Source organism: Octopus bimaculoides, chromosome 9 (genome assembly GCF_046866305.1).
Source record: "Octopus bimaculoides isolate indiv1 chromosome 9, ASM4686630v1, whole genome shotgun sequence".
NCBI classification, from domain to species: Eukaryota; Metazoa; Mollusca; class Cephalopoda; order Octopoda; family Octopodidae; genus Octopus; species Octopus bimaculoides.
This window is the reverse complement of record NC_142936.1, coordinates 9776488-9796487: the sequence shown is the minus strand read 5'-3', so window position 1 is coordinate 9796487 and position 20000 is coordinate 9776488. Positions and strand designations below refer to the sequence as shown.

General features: G+C 37.3%; 1 protein-coding gene across 39 annotated transcripts in view; it reads left to right on the top strand.

Moving 5' to 3' along the window:
- LOC106871661 (serine/threonine-protein kinase mig-15-like) overlaps positions 1–20000 on the top strand; it is a 764441-nt gene that overhangs the window by 667214 nt on the left and 77227 nt on the right. For all 39 annotated transcript variants that reach the window (XM_089357111.1, XM_089357081.1, XM_089357079.1 and 36 more), the window contains one exon: positions 19510–19659. In XM_089357111.1, coding sequence (XP_089213237.1) covers positions 19510–19659 — 150 coding nt within the window. The remainder of the gene's footprint in view (positions 1–19509; positions 19660–20000) is intronic.

The following is a 20000-nucleotide window of genomic DNA, read 5'->3' as shown; positions in this document are numbered from 1 at the left end:
CAACACATCAATTGATTATTTTATTGCTTAAGACAGCAACCTGAATCTAATATAGTTTCCTTCCACAAACTATCTAATGAAAAAATAAATAAATAAATTACAAAGCAAAACAATTGAAATCTAACTAAATAAATTTATACATTTTACTTACTGATGGTGATAACTGATTTTTCCTTCCTTTTTTTTTTTCCTCTTTTTTTTTGCGGTTAGATTCAATATTCTATTCTCTTAAGTTTTAGTAACTAGTACACTATCTCATTACTTTGACGGTTTGATATCCCAGTTAACGACTCCAATTAGGTTTAGCTGACTAGTTTGTGCTTTTCAGCTACTTCGTTTTCCAGTTCTCGTCCTAACGTATTATTTTCTGCTGCACCCATACTTCTCCTTAATTATATACACCATGTAGTCTTGGTTTCCCGATGATTATATGCACCATGCAGTCTCTGGTTTCGTCTCACTTTATGGCACCTTGGGCAAGTGTCTTCTTCTACAGCCCAATGCCAGCCAAAGGCTTGTGAGTAAATTTGGTAGACAGAGACTGAAAGAAGTCCAATTTGTGTGTGTATGTACACACACACACACACACACACACACACACACACACACACACACACACCCATACATTGTATATTTTAGCAGAAATAATGTACATTTTATGAGACAGACACATTGTACACTCTATCAAACATCATACATATCTACTAGGTACACTGTATCAAACATATCCACTAGGTACAGTTTATCAGACACTTACAGAATGTACACTTTCTCAGACAAACACAATGTACACTCCTTCATCATATACAGCTCAAACTTCATATAATATGAATTGTGTTACATGTGCTTTATAAAACCTCCATTTCACATACTGCATGTTTCATATAATGAATCTTCGTATAGTATCTGTATCATACATTTCTCATAGTTTAGGGGCTTCTTGCTATATTCTCAAATCTTTCTCATTTACTATTTCAAGACTAAATCAATACTATGATCCTCAACTCCTTTTGTCATCATTATCATTGTTGCCATCAATTTAATGTTCATTTTTCTCTACTGACATTCTTGGACACATTCTTGAAATATTTCATTCTCAGAAACCCATCTCTTCCTTGGCTTTCCTCTGTCAACACTACTCTTTTTTTTTTTTATCCCTAAGATCCAATATGATTAATGTTTGTTACATTTGAAGACACCAAATCTTCCATTCATCTCTTTTAACCTTTAGAGGATTTCTTTGATATTCCTAAAATGGTAATTAACATCTCAAATAAAAGACTTTGAAACAGACCAGGCAATTGTCTTAAGCTTCAGTTCAGTATCTTGCTACAGTGAAAGATGTCCAGTAATGTCCCTGAAATGGGATTAAAATAACACTATATTATGACATTCAGCAACTGATAAATTGTTTCCTCCATCAATGTAGACACCTCACGTCAAACATTTGGATTTATTATGCCATAGCATGTTGCCTTTGGTCCATACTGTTATTTTCTTTCCTTTTCCCTTTTTTTTTGTTTTTGTTTTGCCTGTTTATCAATGATAAACATCTAAATTCAGTGTTTTAACTATGAAAATGTCAGATGTCCTTATAACTTTCTGTTCATGAAATGTTTATCGTATTTAATATTATTAGGTGTAGGTGTGGCTGTGTGGTAAGGGGTTTGCTTTACAGCCACATAGTTCTCTGTTCAGCCCCACCGTGTGGCATGTTGGGCAAGTGTCTTCTATCTACTATAGCCCCAGCAGGTTGACCAAAGCCTTGTGAGCAGATTTGGTGGATGGAAACTGAAAGAAGCCTGTTGCATGTGTGTGTGTGTGTTTCCTTGTGTGATAGTTGTAAAATGATTACCACTGTCTTACAACCAGTGCCATTCATTTTTGATATTCTATGAGAAAATGTCTAACCATGGGGAAATATCTTGCTTGGAAATAAGTAAGGGTTAGCAACAGAATAGGCATCCAGTCACAGAAAATCTGCCTCAATAAACTCCATCTAACCCATGCAAGCATGGAAAAGTGGATGTTAAAATAATGACGATGATGATGACTTTATTACTTTACATATATAGTTTTTTTGTTTTTTAAACTTCTGTGTTCATTTATATTTTTGAAACTAAAGTCTGAAGAATAGTTACAAAATTACTATTCTTTTACTGAAATGCTTGACTTACAAATCCTGCTGTCTATAGAAGATTTTTATCTAGCGTGTTCGTAGAATGAAAGCTTGTGTATTTACTTTCTGCTGTGCACTTCCAACCTCTTTCTTCACCTTTTCCTGATGATACGTTAAAGAACTTACCTGCTTCCTATACTCATCACAAAGTGTTTTCATGAGAATTTTATTTTAGAATGGCCCTTTATCAATGGTGCATATTTCTCAATAGCTTCTTTATTTTATTGCAAAGATTATTGGAAACCATTCTGAGTGTGCTTGTGTGTGTGAGGAATGTCGCCTTTGTTTATGTGTGCATGTGTCTGTATGTGAGCAGATGCTTAAACACACACAGAGATATACAAGCACACACGCACACACTGCTTTACAAAGTTATTTTTAAGCCCAATTACCTCATTAAGTACTTGTTTATTTTCTTGGAAGAATGTAAGATAAATTGGACACTAGAAACTACTCAAGAATGTGACTTGAAAAATGAAATAAAAATAAAATTTCATCTTCACTGACTGGAAGAGTTCAAATTTTACCTTTTCACATTTTAAGAAATTTTGTATTATTTTTATATTTTTATACATAGTATATTTGAAGTTTTATCAAAAATACATTTAAATGAGGCATTTTGGAATAAGAGTTTTGTTAATTAAGTTCTGAGATGTATGGCATATGTTATATAAAATTGGCTTGCTTTCTCAGATGTCACTTGCTAATATGTTTTTGCCAAAGAACTCAGAAACAAGTTCATTTAGACTTAGTTATAATTTCAAAAATAGTTTACTTCTGAACTCATTTCAATTTTATTTTCAAGTTGTGTGTTTTGTATTTCATTCTTCTTCATACAGACTTCTGTATGTGTGTGTGTGTGTGTGTGTGTGTGGTAATAAAATAACAGAAAATATTAATGTATGTGCATGCATGCACATATGTTGTATCTCTGTGTGCATGCATGCTTATGGATGTATTTATACTTGGTTGTATGTATGTATATGTTTGTGCACACATATGAAAGTGTGCATTTTATCTGACTGGGAAGCAATTAAGAGTCTTAGCTGTAGCACTTTGGGAAAAAGGAAAGAAAGGTTTATGAGAAAGCAGAGTTTGTCTTGCCATTTTACAGTCGTTTCTTCTTTTGGTTATCTGAATAAAGCCATGCAAGTGGCAGAAGGGCCATAGAATTAAGAAGAAAGCTCCCTATAGTTGGGTATGACAGTTTCCAAGTCACAGGCAGTATTTTCCGCCAAAATGGTTGACATTAGGATGTGCATTCAGTGATGAAAACTTTCACTTGGGTAAACTTCTTCCAATTAGCTCAGGCAAGTGTGAAAAATAGATATTATAATGCTGCTGCTGCTGATGATGATGATGACGACGATGATGGTGGTGGTGGTGGTTGTGGTGGTGGCGGTGGTGGTGGCGGTGGTGGTGGTAGTCGTGGTGGTGGTAAACGTGTGTGATGGTAGTGTAACACTAGCAGCAAACGTTGCTCTTATTTTGTAGCTATTTCCTGCCCTGATTGTATATTACGTAAAGCAATAACTCACCTGATTTACAAAAATACTGTTTGGAGTTAGAACCAATCTGTTTTTGCCCCACGATGTTTCCATGGTGTAAATACAATAGAGGCCATTGTCCAGCATCTAGTCTCCTTTAATATCATGTCCGTGTGGCTTTTCTCTTCCACTACGCAACCTCCTCCCCACAAAAAAAAAAAAGAGAATAAAATAAAATAAAAACAAAACAGCGAAATCTGTTTGAGTATATTAATATCGAAAACTTTGCAGGAGTGGCTGTGTGGCATGTAGCTTGCTTACCAACCACATGGTTCCGGGTTCAGTCCCACTGTGTGGCACCTTGGGCAAGTGTCTTCTACTATAGCCTTGGGCCAACAAAAGCCTTGTGAGTGGATTTGGTAGATGGAAACTGAAAGAAGCCTGTTGTGTGTGTATATATATATATATATATATATATATATATATATATATATATATATATATATATATATATATATCTGTGTGTGTTTGTGTGTCTGTGTTTGTCCCCCCACCATCACTTGATAACCGATGCTGGTGTGTGTATGTCCCCCCCCCCCCCGTAACTTAGCAGTTCAGCAAATGAAGCTGATAGAAAAAGTACTAGGCTTACAAACAAAAGAATCCTGGGGGTCGATTTGCTTGACTAAAAAGGTGGTGCTCCAGCATGGCCACAGTCAAGTGACTGAAACAAATAAAGGAACAGCAAGAATATCAGTATTTGAGATAATTAAAGGTGGTTGAAGACGGCGAGCTGGCAGAATCGTTAGCACAGCAGGCAAAATGCTTTGTGGCATCCTGTCCATCTTTAACGTTCTGAGTTTAAATTCTGCTCTAATACCTTGTCTGTCTGGAAGTCGAAGTCCAAGGGAATTTTTGCCCTCCCCTTTTCATCCATTACCTTTTCCAGTGTATGTTGGTACCAGGCACCCATAACGCCATATCCATACTTATTATTATTATTATTGTAATTGTTATTATTATTATAAACTAGTACTGGAATCGATGGCATTAACTAACATCCTCCCCTCAAATTGCTGGCCTTGTGTCTAAATTAGAAACAATTAATTGCATTGTTCTGTGCCACTCCCAATATGTTGTTTTTTTTGCCATTCCTTAGTGGTTAATAAAGAAAAGATTATTATTATTATTATTATTATTATTATTATTCATTTTGATATTATTTTTATGTTTGCCAATTATTTTGGTCTGTTGTGAAACGAGTATGGTAATGAGTTCTTGTTCTTGTTGTTGGCGATCACTTTATTTGTGTGATAACATAGCAAATACAAATACATCAAGATTTCTTGCAAAATTCATCTTGTTCTTCCTATCATCGGTTTTGTTTCTCTGTGTGTATGTGTGTGTGTGTGGGGGGGATGCTTCCTCCTTCTCTGTTTCTATCAAGCATTTTCAGATGACATTCTGTAAAGGAGTAAGCTGGTTTTTTTGTCATTGTCTTCAGCACTATAACCACCACCACCACCACCACCACCACCATCGCCATTGTTGTCATTGTCATCACCACCCCCCCACCGCTACTGCTGCCATCACTGTCACTGTCTTCATTGTCAGTGTTCGGTTATTTTTTGGGTTTTTTTTTGTATCATCATGGTGATTAGCAATAACATTATCACTCCTCCAATTACCATCTCTGTTGCTATCAATATCGTTAGCACCACCATGACCATCACTACTATTGGCAGTTTAGCTGCCACCATCAAGTCCATCATCAGTTTACTATAAATACCATTATTTTCATTATTCCTATGATGATTATGATTATGATGATGATAATCATCATCATGCTTATTAACGTCATCATGCTTATTAACATCATCATGAAGGTGATGAATTGAGGAGTTATTTAAGCATTGGATTAGCTACATTGTTGGCATTTATTCCTATTGTTTGGACTTTGAGATCAAATTCCATCTAAGTCATTTTGCTTTTCTTTTGGAAGGATTTGCTAAAACACCAGTTAGGATTACGGACTGACAGAATATGTCAGAGTTGGCAGAATATGTCAAGGCAGTAAGCTGGCAGAAACGTTAGCACGCCGGCAAGAGAGTGTGTGGAGCAGGACTACAGGTGATCATGCATTCTGAAAGTTGGTGCTAAAAACTGTGACCCAACATTTTGTCCAATGTCACTTTGTCCACGTCTTTTGGTCCGACATCTTTTTGTCTGATGATTTTTTCCCAATGGCTTTTTGTCCAATTTTAAATAAACTCTTTAGAAAACAAAGTGAACACCAAAATCAAATAATCATTGAGAATTTTATTGATAGGATTTGTCAGCGGACAAACAAATCATCGGACAAAAAGACGTCAGACCAAAGGATGTGGATGAAAAGACATTTAACAAAGTGACGCCGGATGAAAAGACATAACACCCTAAAATCAAGGCATTAATTAACCCTTGTAGTGAAATATTCTAGGGTCTTCTAGAATGATCTTTCACATGATGTCTGGCTGCTGATTGGTCGATAATGTGACCTCTCATGTGAACAAGGTTATGTCAAGACTTAAACTTCATAATTCGAGGACTTGGTTTCGAGTCTTACTGCAACCTTTTGTAATCCAAATAATTCCCTAAGTTGAACTCTCTTATAAAACTACACTTTAAGAAAAAAAGCCTCCTTATGTTAGTATCTAAAGTGTAGGAATATTTATTTAATATTATCCTAACACATCTGTCCTTGTTTATCATGGAAGTTTGGTTTAAATAAAATAAATGAATCTTCTCGTTGCACTTTGTAAATGGAACAAACGATGGGTTCAATGACACCAAACTGGTAGCCCACAGATGCAAAGCTTCCACCATTTTCTTGGTCATTTCTATGTTTTCCTGTTTAGTGTACACTTGTCTGCATCATTTGTTAGGATCAGGCACTTTCATTCATTTTCACTTCACTGGTCCCATGACGATGGGTAAAGTACATAAATCTGTATAAATGATAGTTTGTGCATTCCGAATAGCTGAGCATTGTGGATGGTGGCTGGGGTGTGGCTTTGCATTCCAAGTAGATTCTTTGACTGATTGTTGACCTGTGTTATCACAGATTAAATCCATGAGAAGCATAGGCTTCACAATTGAGTGTACCATGTTATACTGGATCAATGATAAACGAATTGGTGATAGACAAGGGTAGTTGTACTGTTAGAGAATAAATGATATCAGTTGGGAATTTCTGTAGATATCTTTTTTTTTTTTTTTTCCATTTCACTGCGAAGTATTTGGCAGCCATTTCTATTATGTGTGTAAATAAATTAAATACACGTTAACCCATTTTGTTTGTAATTTTTTGATAGATATAGACAAAAGCTCCAAACCAGCTCCCAGCTATTAGTAGAAATATTTTGGATCAATTACAAATCTTGGTTTTTTGTTTTCCATTTCATCAGTTTCCTTCTAATTGGCAACTCTTGTGAATTCTAAGTGATTTCCAAGATAACATCAGGCTGTGAAATTTTACTGTTATTTAAACATCTGTCAAGTAGACTATAGGTTCAAGGATTGGAGATTTACATACCACTACAGATTACTTCTGCATGTCTCTTACATTAATCATTTGCTATCAATAAAACTGAATGATTCTACCAAAGATATGCGGAAACCTATAATGATACTATGGTGTATCTGAATATACCATAGTCATTAGTCTGGACATATAAGACACCAATTTCAGCAGCACATATAAAGAAGAGCATCAGGGACAAAATTAGCTTATGGGAGGGAGGTTGGGGTCCACTTCACTTATAGGACTTGGAGGGGATTCTTTGAAATATTTTTTTGGGGGAAAAAAGTATCTTATATGCCATCAAATACAGTAATTTGATTCTATGGTATTTCTTAATATATAACTTGTGTTTGGTATTAAATGAGTGGTCAAGAAAAATAGTGGTGTAATTTTGAAGTGTATGAATAATATAGGTATTGTAAATACATCTCTGCTACACTTGAATTATGGTATGAAAGTGATCAGATGTGTAACAGATCACATGATAATACATCAGTGGTTAATACATTCCAGTCACTTTCATCCTTTTACTTCAGAAATCAGATATATCTATTCAGAATTTCATTACCCTTAACTGCAGAAAGCATTTTTATACACCAATCTATCTTTTATTGAGGAATGACATGTCTGAAACTATTTTTTGATGAGATCTGTCGAGTTTATGGAGGCAACATGACCTGCAGAAAATATCAATTCTATTTGTTGCTAGGTATTTAACACCATAACATCATTACTGGAATAACCATGAAATTTAATTTTGCAGTTAATGGGTTAGGGTATGATTCTATCTCAGACTTTCGCAGATCACTAAGCTGTTGCTTATCTTTGGTTTCTGTGGCATTGGATATTTGTTCTTCTGAACTGGAAAGACGTGTTTCGTTCCTACCCAAATTCATTCCCCTAACTTCATTACATTTTAATTCCTACAACCACATCCTTCTCAACCCTTTGGTTACTTCTTGCTGGAGGAATTAAAATCAGCCGGTTCTAATTACAATGAATTGTTGAGCTGTTACTCAACCTGTTTGAAATAGCAGCTAATTCTTCCTCAAATCACAATCACACCCTACAGTTTTATAAAAGGACACGTTAGATTATATAGTTCTGGATTGTTGGCACTCCGTCGCTTACGACGTCGAGGGTTCCAGTTGATCCAATCAACGGAACAGCCTGCTCGTGAAATTAATGTGCAAATGGCTGAGCACTCCACAGACACGTGTACCCTTAATGTAGTTCTCGGGGATATTCAGCGGGACACAGTGCGACAAGGCTGACCCTTTGAATTACAGGCACAACAGAAACAAGAAGTAAGAGTGAGAGAAAGTTGTGGTGAAAGGGTACAGCAGGGTTCGCCACCAATCCCTGCTGGAGCCTCGTAGAGCTTTAGGTGTTTTCGCTCAATAAACACTCACAACGCCTGATCTGGGAATCGAAACCACGATCCTATGACCGCGAGTTTGCTGCCCTAACCTCTGGGCCATTGCGCCTCCACCCATGTACATTATGTGCCATTAAATATGGTACATACCTTTACAGACACACATTCTGGTTTCAATTCCTGTCAGCACTGGTAGGATGACACACATTCTGGTTTCAATTCTCGTCAGCACTGCTAGGATGACAGCTTAATTTACTATATTGAGGATTAAAAGGAAAGAGAATAACTGTCATTTATTTCTGATGTACGGTTTTTTTTCATTTTATATTGGTTGAAATAATTTTTTGTTTTTTTTGTTTTATCCTTTCTTGTTAACCTCCACTCCTTTAAAGACCTTGTACCAGATAAGAAATTATTTTTATCATAGTAGCGCCAGGAAAATAGCGAATTGGTTGAGTGTCAGACGGAGAAGTTTAAGCCTCATCATTCAGAGCTCATATCTTCCCAATCATATATTTGTCTTTAGTTCATTAGTGGATCGTTAAAATTAAGTACAAACAATACACTGAGGTTGGTTCAATCAGCTACACCCCCCCCTTCCCCGATAGAAACTAAAAACAAAACTGGTCTTATGTGTAATTAGTAGCGGCGGCAGTGGTGGTGGTGGGGGTAGGAAGAATGTAAATGAACTCCTAATTACTTGCTTGTCTTTTCCTAACAAAGATGGTACTGTTATTAAGATGACATGAGATATCATTATTATATCCGCTCTCTTCTGAAAGGTATTTTCAGTAGATGTCTGATTAATAATAAAAGTCGTTGTCATTTCAAAGCCATCCACTTTCGCTAAAAGAAAACAGTAAAACAAGACCAGGTAATTCAGGTGATTAAGCCAGAACCGTTGACATTTTTCTACTGTAACTAACTAGTTGAATACGCAGAAAGACTATAATAAGCAGTGCTCGGTCAACTGTTATCCGCAAGTCATATGTAGTTAACTTTGATTTACCAATGCTCTGTGAACTAATGAATACTTACTTACCAATCAGCTGTGCTGTTTTCTCCATCCGAAACTCCCTGCTCATCAATAAATCAATGGGTCGATTTTTTTTTTGATTTATTTTCCTTTCCATTGTTTATTTTTGAACATTTTGTCTTTGACTCATGAGCTAAAAACGAAAAACTTCTCTCTGTTTATTTTCCTAATAGTAGTCGTGAGTTCAAAACCCATAAAGAGGAATTTTAGTTCGAGTTTTTCTTCTTTCATTCATTCTTTCTTTCTTGGTTTTTGTATTTCTGACCCCATTGTGCAGCCCCTTGGGCAAATGTCTTCTACTATAAACGTGGGCTGACCAATGCCTTGTTAGTGAATTTGGTAGACAGAAACTGTATGGAAGTCCACTGTGTGTATGTTTGTGTGTCTAAATATATATATATATATATATATATATATATATATATGTAAGATGTGCTTCTACACAGTTTCTGTCAACCAAATTCACTCACAACAAGGAATTTGTTGGCCCAAGGTGCCACAGAGTGGAATTGAACCTGAAACCACACACCTGCAAATCTAGCTTCTTAACCACATGATCATGCCTGTTTGTGGGATTTCATTTAAATATATGACCCCAGTATCATTCAAGTCTTTCTTGACTTCTAATAAAGGCACCAAAGCCTGAAGTATAAACCATCAATGTATTTGTGCTTTATTTTTTTTTTATCTATTGGATTGACCATTGTGTAGGACCTTAAGCAAGTGTCTTCTATTGTAGCCCTGGATTGAAATTATTATAGCAATTACAAACTGGGCCATGTTGATATGTGTGCATAGCCTCTTTTATTATTATTATTATTATTATTATTATTATTATTATTATTAGCAAAGGCAGAGGTATTGTTTTCAGTTGTGTTTGTTGTTTGTTCGTGGACAGAATATCTCGAGAACCACAAGATGGATTCGGATGAAACTTTCAGGCATGCTTGATGTCATGACTGGCTCGAACTGATTAGATTTTGGGATCGATCTGGTACCGGACAAGGATTCTGCATTGTTTTTCCTGTTTTTTTTTTACTTAATTTTTGAGAGTGGTTGGGTTCATTTGTGAGAGCAGTCAAGTTTATTTTAGATATTCCCATTTTAAAAATCTTCCATGGTTAATCTTTGAGAGGATGTTGGTGTTGCCTTGGCAGAGGTTTGCGCTCTCTGAGTGCTCTTGTTATTATTATTATCATTATTATTTTTAATATAGAATTTAACTATGATGTTGTGTTTCTATTTCCATTTATAGCAATGATTACCTATGTTTTACAAGAGAGGACAAATACTGGGATGACTGTAACCGAGTTATGATTTGCTTTGTTTGTTCTTTAAATGAGCCGATGCCAACAATGAAGAGGCCGCTTAGGTTATTTTCCAGGAAAGGCAGTGCCAATTGTAGATTTTGTCTATGTTTATATTCACACGCACACACAATGAGCATCCTTACAGTTTCCATCTACCAGTTTCATTTCATTGAAATAGCCCAAGGCTGTTTTAAGTATTTATGTATCAAATATTTGCAAGAACGATTGTATTATCTGATAGAATTTTACACACACACACACACACACACACACACACACACACACACACACACACCTATGTTGTGTGTGTGTGTGGGGGGGGGGTACAAAGTGAGAGAGAGAGAGAGTGTGTGTGTCTGATCAGAGGTAGTCATCACCAAAACAGATTTGTATGGCGATTTGTTTCCTTAAGAGAACAATAGGATGTCTTCACATTGTCTGCAATCTCCTCAGCCAAAGGCTTTCAAATAAATAACTAGATTTACCTGCATTATGTGTTTCAGGTATTCTCATTTATGCTGTGTGCTGTGTAAACACAATATCCATACCCCACAACACACATACTACTTTGTGCATGTGTAAACATCCTTCCATCAATTCATACATACATACATACATGCATATTTGTATATATGTAGTTTCCATGCTCTTTCCAGCTTCTCTTGGCTAACAGATAGGAACAACTAGATGAGGTTATTTGGATGGTCGAAAGTCAGTGGTTGGATAGAAGAACATATGTAAGAGAGAGAGAGAGAGAGAGGGGATTATGTTGTGCTTGCTATTAAATATTTACTTGCGTCTTTGATTACCTCCTATTAATGTCTATTGCCTTGTTTGGCTTGATGCTGCTGGACTGGATTAAAAGGAACCGGGAGAGTGCCAATGAATTAGTGGACATAATACAATTAATAGAAATTTAAGTAGGAAGACTAAATAAATAAGATTAATAATATATATCGGTAAAGGGATAAGAATAACTTGTGTGTGTGTGGGGGGGTAGAGATGGTGTTGGTGGTAGGGATGATTCTTGCAGTAGGTTATTGTGTTTGGATGGTATGAGTGAGAAGAGGGAGGTGTTTGTAGAAGTGGTAGCAGTAGAAGTTTATAGTGTGTTTGGAGTGGTATTGGTGGTGGTGTTGACAGCAGTGGCAGTGGCGAGTGTTGTGATGGGTGGTTGTTGTGGGAGTAGCATTAGTTTGTAGGAGTTGGAGTGGTGGTGGTGGTGGTGGTGGTGGTGGTATAGATGGCGGCGGTGGTGGTGGTAATGGTTGGAGATACCAGCAGTGGCAATGGTAGTTGTTGTTGTGGTGGGGTGGAGGTAATGATGATGATGATGGTGGTGGTGAAGATGGTGGCGGTGAAGATGGCTGTTGTAGTGTTGCCAGTAGTGGCAATGGTGAGTGTTGTGATGGGTGGCTGTTGTAGTAGTGGCATTAGTTTATAGGATTTGGAGTTGTGGTCGTGGTGGTCATGGTATAGATGGCGATGGTGGTGCTGGTAGTAGTAATGGCTGGAGATGCTGGCAGTGGCAATGGAAGTTGTGATGGGGGTGGTGGTGATGGCGATGGAGGTGGTGGTGATGATGATGATGATGATGGTGGTGGTGGTGGTGGTGGTGATAGAAGTGGCAATGATGGCAGTCATAGACGTAGTGAGATGATGGTGGTGACAGAGGTGGTAGCAGTTGTGTGTGTGTGTGTGCATATAATATATATATATATATATATATATATATATATATATATATATATATATATATCGGCATTTGTGTTGATGAACAACATAAAGTAAATATATAGAATTATCTTTGGAAAAACAATCATCATCGTTATCATTATTGTTATCATCATCAAAAACAGTGATGAAGACTAATTGTTGTAGCAGCTGTAAGTTTAAATCCATCATAGCAAATTGGAGTTAAAGAATAATAGTGCAGCTGCTGTTTCTATTGCACCCCTGAGCAGAACCTCACGAGGTGTAATGTCTCCCTTTGCATTGTGTTAATGCTGTTTAAATTGCCTCCTCTCTGATCTTTTATTCTTTGTTTTGTTTTCGGTTCGTATATTTTATTTATTTATTTATTGGTTGTTGCTTGCTTTGCTTGTTTGTTCTGTTCTGTGCTGTACTGTTTTTTGTTTTTTAAAATGAAATTGATGGTGGTGGGGACGGGCGGGCGGGCGGGCGGGCGGTGGGGTAGCAAGAGAGAGAGAGAACCTCTCTTCCTTCACCCCCCCCCCCCCCCGGTCTCACCTCCTTGCCGCCATTAACCACTGGCATCATCAGCACCACTGCTACCGCCGCTGCCATTGCCATCACACCTGAGCCTACTGTAAATGATAGGTGGCTGGGAGGGGTGGGGCGGTGGGGGGGGGGGCAGCCGTGGGAGGAGTTGATTGTATTATTGCCATATTATCAGTATTTGGGCGGATGAGTTGAGAGAGAGAGTGTGTGAGGGTGGGTAGCAGGGGCGATGGAATTATATTGTCTCTTCTCAGCCTGTGTCAATCAGTCAGTCTGTTGGACTCTGCTGATTTCAGGTGGGAAAACTAGATAAATAACTACTCCCATCAATGCTTTCCTATCATCATCATCATCATCATCATCATTAATTTTGTTGTTGTTGTTGTTGTACCTTATAAGTGCACACCACCATCGCTGCCGCCACCATTGTCTTGCCGCTTCTTACTCTTGCATCACTGCCACCCCATCCAGTCTGGCATGTTTAGTGGCATGACTGTATTGATTGTGATTTCGGCTTAATGACAGTATCTCTGATAAATGATGCTGGGGATAAATCTGGCAGACACTTATCTGTAACAACATGTGATTAGGATGAGAAAGAATGGAAAAGCTGTGTGTGCGCGCGTGTGTGTGTGTGTGTGTGTGTGTGTGTGCGTGCACTTTTGCAATGGTAAACTCCTCGTTCCAGTTAATGTCAATCCTAACACTTCTTCCTTCCTTAACCATTAACGTCAGACTTCTGTCGAAATTAATTGAAACCCATTCTATTAGTCTGAATTCCATATCCAAAGACGTTAGCTTTCCATGATCTATTACCAACTTTTGGAATAGCTACAGTCATCGGTATCTTCTCTAGCTCAACGCAACCAACTACATGGATACTGTTAGCAAATGGAGTGAAAATAAAGCCAGCTCTCTCATAAGAGGATTGATAACCTGTATCATTGTAATTCTCTTGACTCTAGAATACAATTTCTAATTGTTTAGTAATTATCACACTTGTTCAGCTTCAGTATAATGGCACATAGAGTGCTTATACATATACAATCATTCATACATATGTTTATATATTTACAATCCTATCCTACACATGCATGCACAGATACACACATATTGTGTTGTCTTATGTAACATATCTGTAAATCTAGCAACCAGCATCGATGCTGAGACAAATCTCTTCAATGTTTAGAAAACATAAAAATTTGAAAAGATTGCAGTTTAATATAACAAACTTTTGAACTTCTTCTCATTTCGTTTTTGGATTTGGTTTGCAAGATTCTTTATGTGAGTTCGTGTGCTGAAGCATGTTCTGTTGTGTCTGGGGAGAGTCATTTTCTTCTTGTTCCTTATAATTTAACACACTCATGGGTAAAATTTCTACTTATTCCTTATTTTTATTTTCCTAAAATTTTCGTTGCGTCTTGCAACCTTTTCAATAGTCTTGACTCTGTCCATTATTTACACTGCGTTCCTTTTTGTTTGTGCGCATGTGTGTGGGTCAGCGTACATATACACACACATGCACATAAACGTATCTCTCTTTTACACACATGTACTCACACTTCAAATGCTGTTTATCAACTTTTTCACTCCTTCCTTTGTTATTCATCTCTCACCCCTTCCTTTCTCATTCATATGATGCTCTCTTCATCACTTCGTTTCATCTTTCTCATTGTCATTACTTTCTCTAACACCCTCTCAGTCATGGCTATTATTCTCACTATTTCTCCTTCACTGTATTAGTATTTCATCTCCTCTCCCTTCACCTCTCACTCTATATATGTATATATTTGGATTATTTTTCTATTTGAGACCGATCGGGTTCATTTTTAGTATTCTTGTTTGTGAGAGCAGCCAATTTTATTTCAGATATTCTCATTTTAAAAATCATCTCCGGTTAATCGTTGAGAGGACATTGGTGTTGAATTGGCAGAGATTTGCGCTCTCTGGGTGTTCTTGTTATTATTATTATTATTATTATTATTATTATTATGGTGTTTGTTTTGATTATTAAGATTGAAAAAATTGACCTTGTTTGTAAAAATAAAATTTCAGGCCTGGGTTTGCAACCCCCAAATAAATTTCTTTCCCACACTAATGACAATTTCTGAATTTAAAGGAAAAAAAAAAAAAAAAAATACGGGAGTCAATTTATTCAACTAAAAATTCTTGAAAGCAATACTCCAGCATGGCCACAGTTTAATGACCAGAGAGAATATAGAGAGTAGATTGGGTGAAGTGGCAGGGGTTAGTTTCATAAGAACATGACCAGAGAATAAACAGGTGGTTAGAGATGGTGTGAGTAGAGGTGGATGTAGCAGGTGAGAAGCAAGACCCTGGAACTGCCATTCTAGTTATGTCATCATCACAGAGAAACAGCATGTCACTACTGGCAGCTGCTGCTAAGTATAAGAACATAAATGACTTACACATAATATATTAGAGTTTACTTTTGTTGTCATCATGTTTCTTTTTCTTCGCCTAATTATTTGTCAGCAGAAGTTTCTGATAAATTTGAAAGTTTCTCATATAGACAGTGTCAAAACATTTAGCGTTACAAACAGAGCTCAAGAGTTTACTTAAATTTCAGTTAGGAAGAAATTTTTCTTGTCAGTATTCATTTGTCAATAACGATTTGTATGACTACACGCAAACATGCACACAAACGTATGTGTGTGTGTGTGTGTGTGTGTGTGTAAGGGGTGACTATGTGAGTGGCGATAAACAAGTCAAAAGCATATTGAAAATGCAGCTAATGGACTGGTGATTGGTTATCTTCTGAGGATCACAGTGTTGATGTAGTTAAGAATTTTACGTGTCAGTACATCTGAGACATACATAATATATAATAAATACATATCTTTTCTTTTATACTTGTTTCAGTTATTAGACTGTGGCCATGCTGGGGCACTGCTTCGAAGAATCTTTAGTTGAATAAACAGGCCTCTTTCAGTTTCCGTCTACCAAATCCACTCACAAGGCTTTGGTCGGCCCAAGGTGCCACGCAGTGGGACTGAACCCAGAACCATGTGGTTGGTAAGCAAGCTGCTTACCACATAGCCACTCCTGCATCTATGTTGCTGATATATATATATATATATATATATATATATATATGTATATATGACGGGCTTCTTTCAGTTTCCATCTCCCAAATCCACTCACAAGGCTATGGTTGGCATGAGGCTATAGTAGAAGACACTTTCCCCAGGTGCCACACAGTGGGACTGAACCCAGAACCATGTGGTTGGTAAGCAAGCTGCTTACCACATAGCCACTCCTGCATCTATGTTGCTGATATATATATATATATATATATATATATATATAGATATAGATATATATGTATATGTATATATGACAGGCTTCTTTCAGTTTCCGTCTACCAAATCCACTCACAAGGCTATGGTCGGCACGAGGCTATAGTAGAAGACACTTGCCCAAGGTGCCACACAGTGGGACTGAACCCAGAACCATGTGGTTGATAAGCAAGCTACTTACCACACAGCCACTCCTGCTATATATGTGCATATATAGCCAAATTCCGGTATTCATATATGCATTGATTCATATTCATTTGGTTTTTAATAAGTTAGAGCCATTGAGGGAGTCAGACTATTTACATTGCATTGTACTACACCATATCTTGTTTGTGTTTTGTATTTATAGTTTTGGTTGTTTCGGTGACTTTGTATGTCATTCGTTAATGTTGAAGTTAACAGTACACTACTAGACTACTTGTAGATTAGTGAAGTTGAGGTGCTCTGAAAGAAATGCTATTCGTATAATGTTTAAATTTTCAACAAGTGTCATTGTCTTATACTTGATTTCTTTCAGTATAGAATGGTTTGTATACATCCCACTCTATGTGTGTTTATTACACTCTCTGACTAGAGTAATGCAAATACTCTCTTTTACTTGTTTCAGTCATTTGACTGCGGCCATGCTGGAGCACCGCCTTTAGTCGAGCAAATCGACTCCAGGACTTATTCTTTGTAAGCCTAGTACTTATACTATCGGTCTCTTTTTGCCGAACCGCTAAGTTACGGAGATGTAAACACACCACCATTGGTTGTCAAGCGATGTTGGGAGGACAGACACAGACACACAGACATATACACATACATATATATACACACATATATATGACGGGCTTCTTTCAGTTTCCGTCTACCAAATCCACTCACAAGTCTTTGGTTGGCCTGAGGCTATAGAAGAAGAAACTTGCCCAAGGTGCCATGCAGTGGGAATGAACCCGGAACCATGTGGTTGGTAAGCAAGCTACTTACCACACGTGATATTCATTTGCATAATGTAGTCCATACTCAAATAAACTCGGTCAATTTTGACAGATGCTATGCTAATATATGGCAGATATATATATATATATATATATATATATATACACACACACACATTGTTCCTACACCGTCTTCATCTTGTTTACTGTAAATTCGAACTATATATATATATATATATATATATATATATATATATATATATATATATATATATATATATATATATATGCACATGTGAAATGTGAATACCCGTCAGAGTGTAAGTATCTTGAGAGAAAAGCTGAACATTAGAAGCATCAGTTGTGGCGTGCAAGAGAGACGATTGCGCTGGTATGGACATGTGGTGAGAATGGAGGAGGATAGCTGCGTGAAAAAGTGCCACACCCTAACAGTTGAGGGAACCCGTGGAAGAGGTAGGCCCAGGAAGACCTGGGCTGAGGTGGTGAGGCAAGACCTTCGTACATTGGGCCTCACCGAGGCGATGACTACGGACCGAGACCTTTGGAAATGGGCTGTGCGTGAGAAGACCCGGCAAGCCAAGTAAGATCGTTGCCAGTGCCCCTGGACTGGTTCTTGTGCGGTTGGCACATGAGATGCACCATTTTGAGCGTGGCCGTTGCCAGTACCGCCTGACTGGCTCCTGTAGGATTTTCGAGCGAGATCGTTGCCAGTGCCCCTGGACTGGCTTGTGCGGGTGGCACATAAAAGACACCATTTCGAGCGTGGCCGTTTTCGTGCGGGTGACACGTAAAAGCACCCACTACACTCTCTGAGTGGTTGGCGTTAGGAAGGGCATCCAGCTGTAGAAACTCTGCCAAATCAGACTGGAGCCTGGTGTTGCCATCCGGTTTCACCAGTCCTCAGTCAAATCGTCCAACCCATGCTAGCATGGAAAGCGGACGTTAAACGATGATGATGATGATGATGATATGCACATATACATGCATGTATATATAAAGACATATGCATATTTGTATGTATTTGTGTGTGTGTGTGTATATATATAAATATATGTATATTTGTATATACACATGTATATGCTGTCTTGCCTTACCATGGGGTCTCTACTTTGTGGTGGACTCATAGGAGTACTGCTATGACAGTTTTGTGAAGTTCACCCCTTTTATGGAGCTTACCCTTTTCCAAGTCTAACCACAGCCGATGTCTTTCAGAAAGACACAGATGAACAAAAAGAAAGAAAAATAGAAGTGACCCTCCCCCCATCATATATTGATATATTCCTAACCACAAAAGGATGCAAAGTAAAGTTGATCATGGCAGGATTTGAACTCGTAGCTCAAGCACCCAGAATGACCACCACAAAGTAATCTTGCCAACACTCTAAGACCTTGCCAAATGGCTGCTGTGTGTGTGTGTGTGTGTGTGTGTGTGTGTGTGTGTATACTTATGCCCATACACACATGCAAGCACACAGATACCCTTATGTATAGCTATTGCATGTATATGGAGACAATTTTTTTTTTTCTTGTTGCTGGATGTCCTTCCCACTGTTAGCTTTTCAACCATGAAGTAGGAATGCAAACTAGTTTTTGTTTAGCCAGGCAGGCTGAAACAAATTGTGGTATGTGCTTTGGTCAGGGAGAAATAAAAAAAAAAATACAAAAGAAAAAAACAGGAAAAAAAAACAGAAAAAAAAATTGGCTATAGCACCTTAACTTCTCAGCCATTGTGCTTACATATATGTGTGTACATGGATATCATTTGAGCATCACTGAATAAGGTATATTTGTACACCTCTCTTTGTCTTTCTATCTATCTCTCTCTCTCCTGTATTTCAGCTTCTGTCTTATAATAATTCATACAAGAAATCATAGCGACATGCCTGAGAATAATGTTAAATAATTTATTTCTTTTGACATCGAAATAAACTTATTTCTAGTCCGCACATATGTTTTTTTTTTTTACTTCTTCAATCTATTTAGTATTATTATTATTATTATTATTATTATTAATATTATTATTATTATTATCGTTTTTTTCTTTTTGTTTTCCAGTCCATACCTGAGCTACAAAATCGACCTCTGTTAGTGGACCTCACCATTGAAGAGAATCAAAGATTGAAAGTAATATATGCTTCCAGTATAGGCTTTCACGCTATTGACTTGGACACACATACAGTGTTTGATCTGTACATTCCTTCACATGTAAGTACTCTCTATTCCGATGTCCTCTTCTCTCTTCACCAGTGCTGTTCTTTACCATTATAACATTGGTTCCAGTCAACAGAAAATAACATCAAACAGGAAAGAGATAAAAACCTTCGCTCATTTTTTCTTTTCCTCATTTTTTTCTTTCATTTTTTTATCTACTTTTTTTCTCTTGCAGTTATACTCTCTTTCTCTCTCTCTCTTTCTCTCTCTCTCTTTCTCTCTCTCACACACACTCTCTTAGTAAAGAAACCTTTTTCTTATAGCTGGCAAGCTTTCAGAATTATTTTAGGGACTCTTTAAACTTGTTCCAGATACAAATACATACATCAATAATA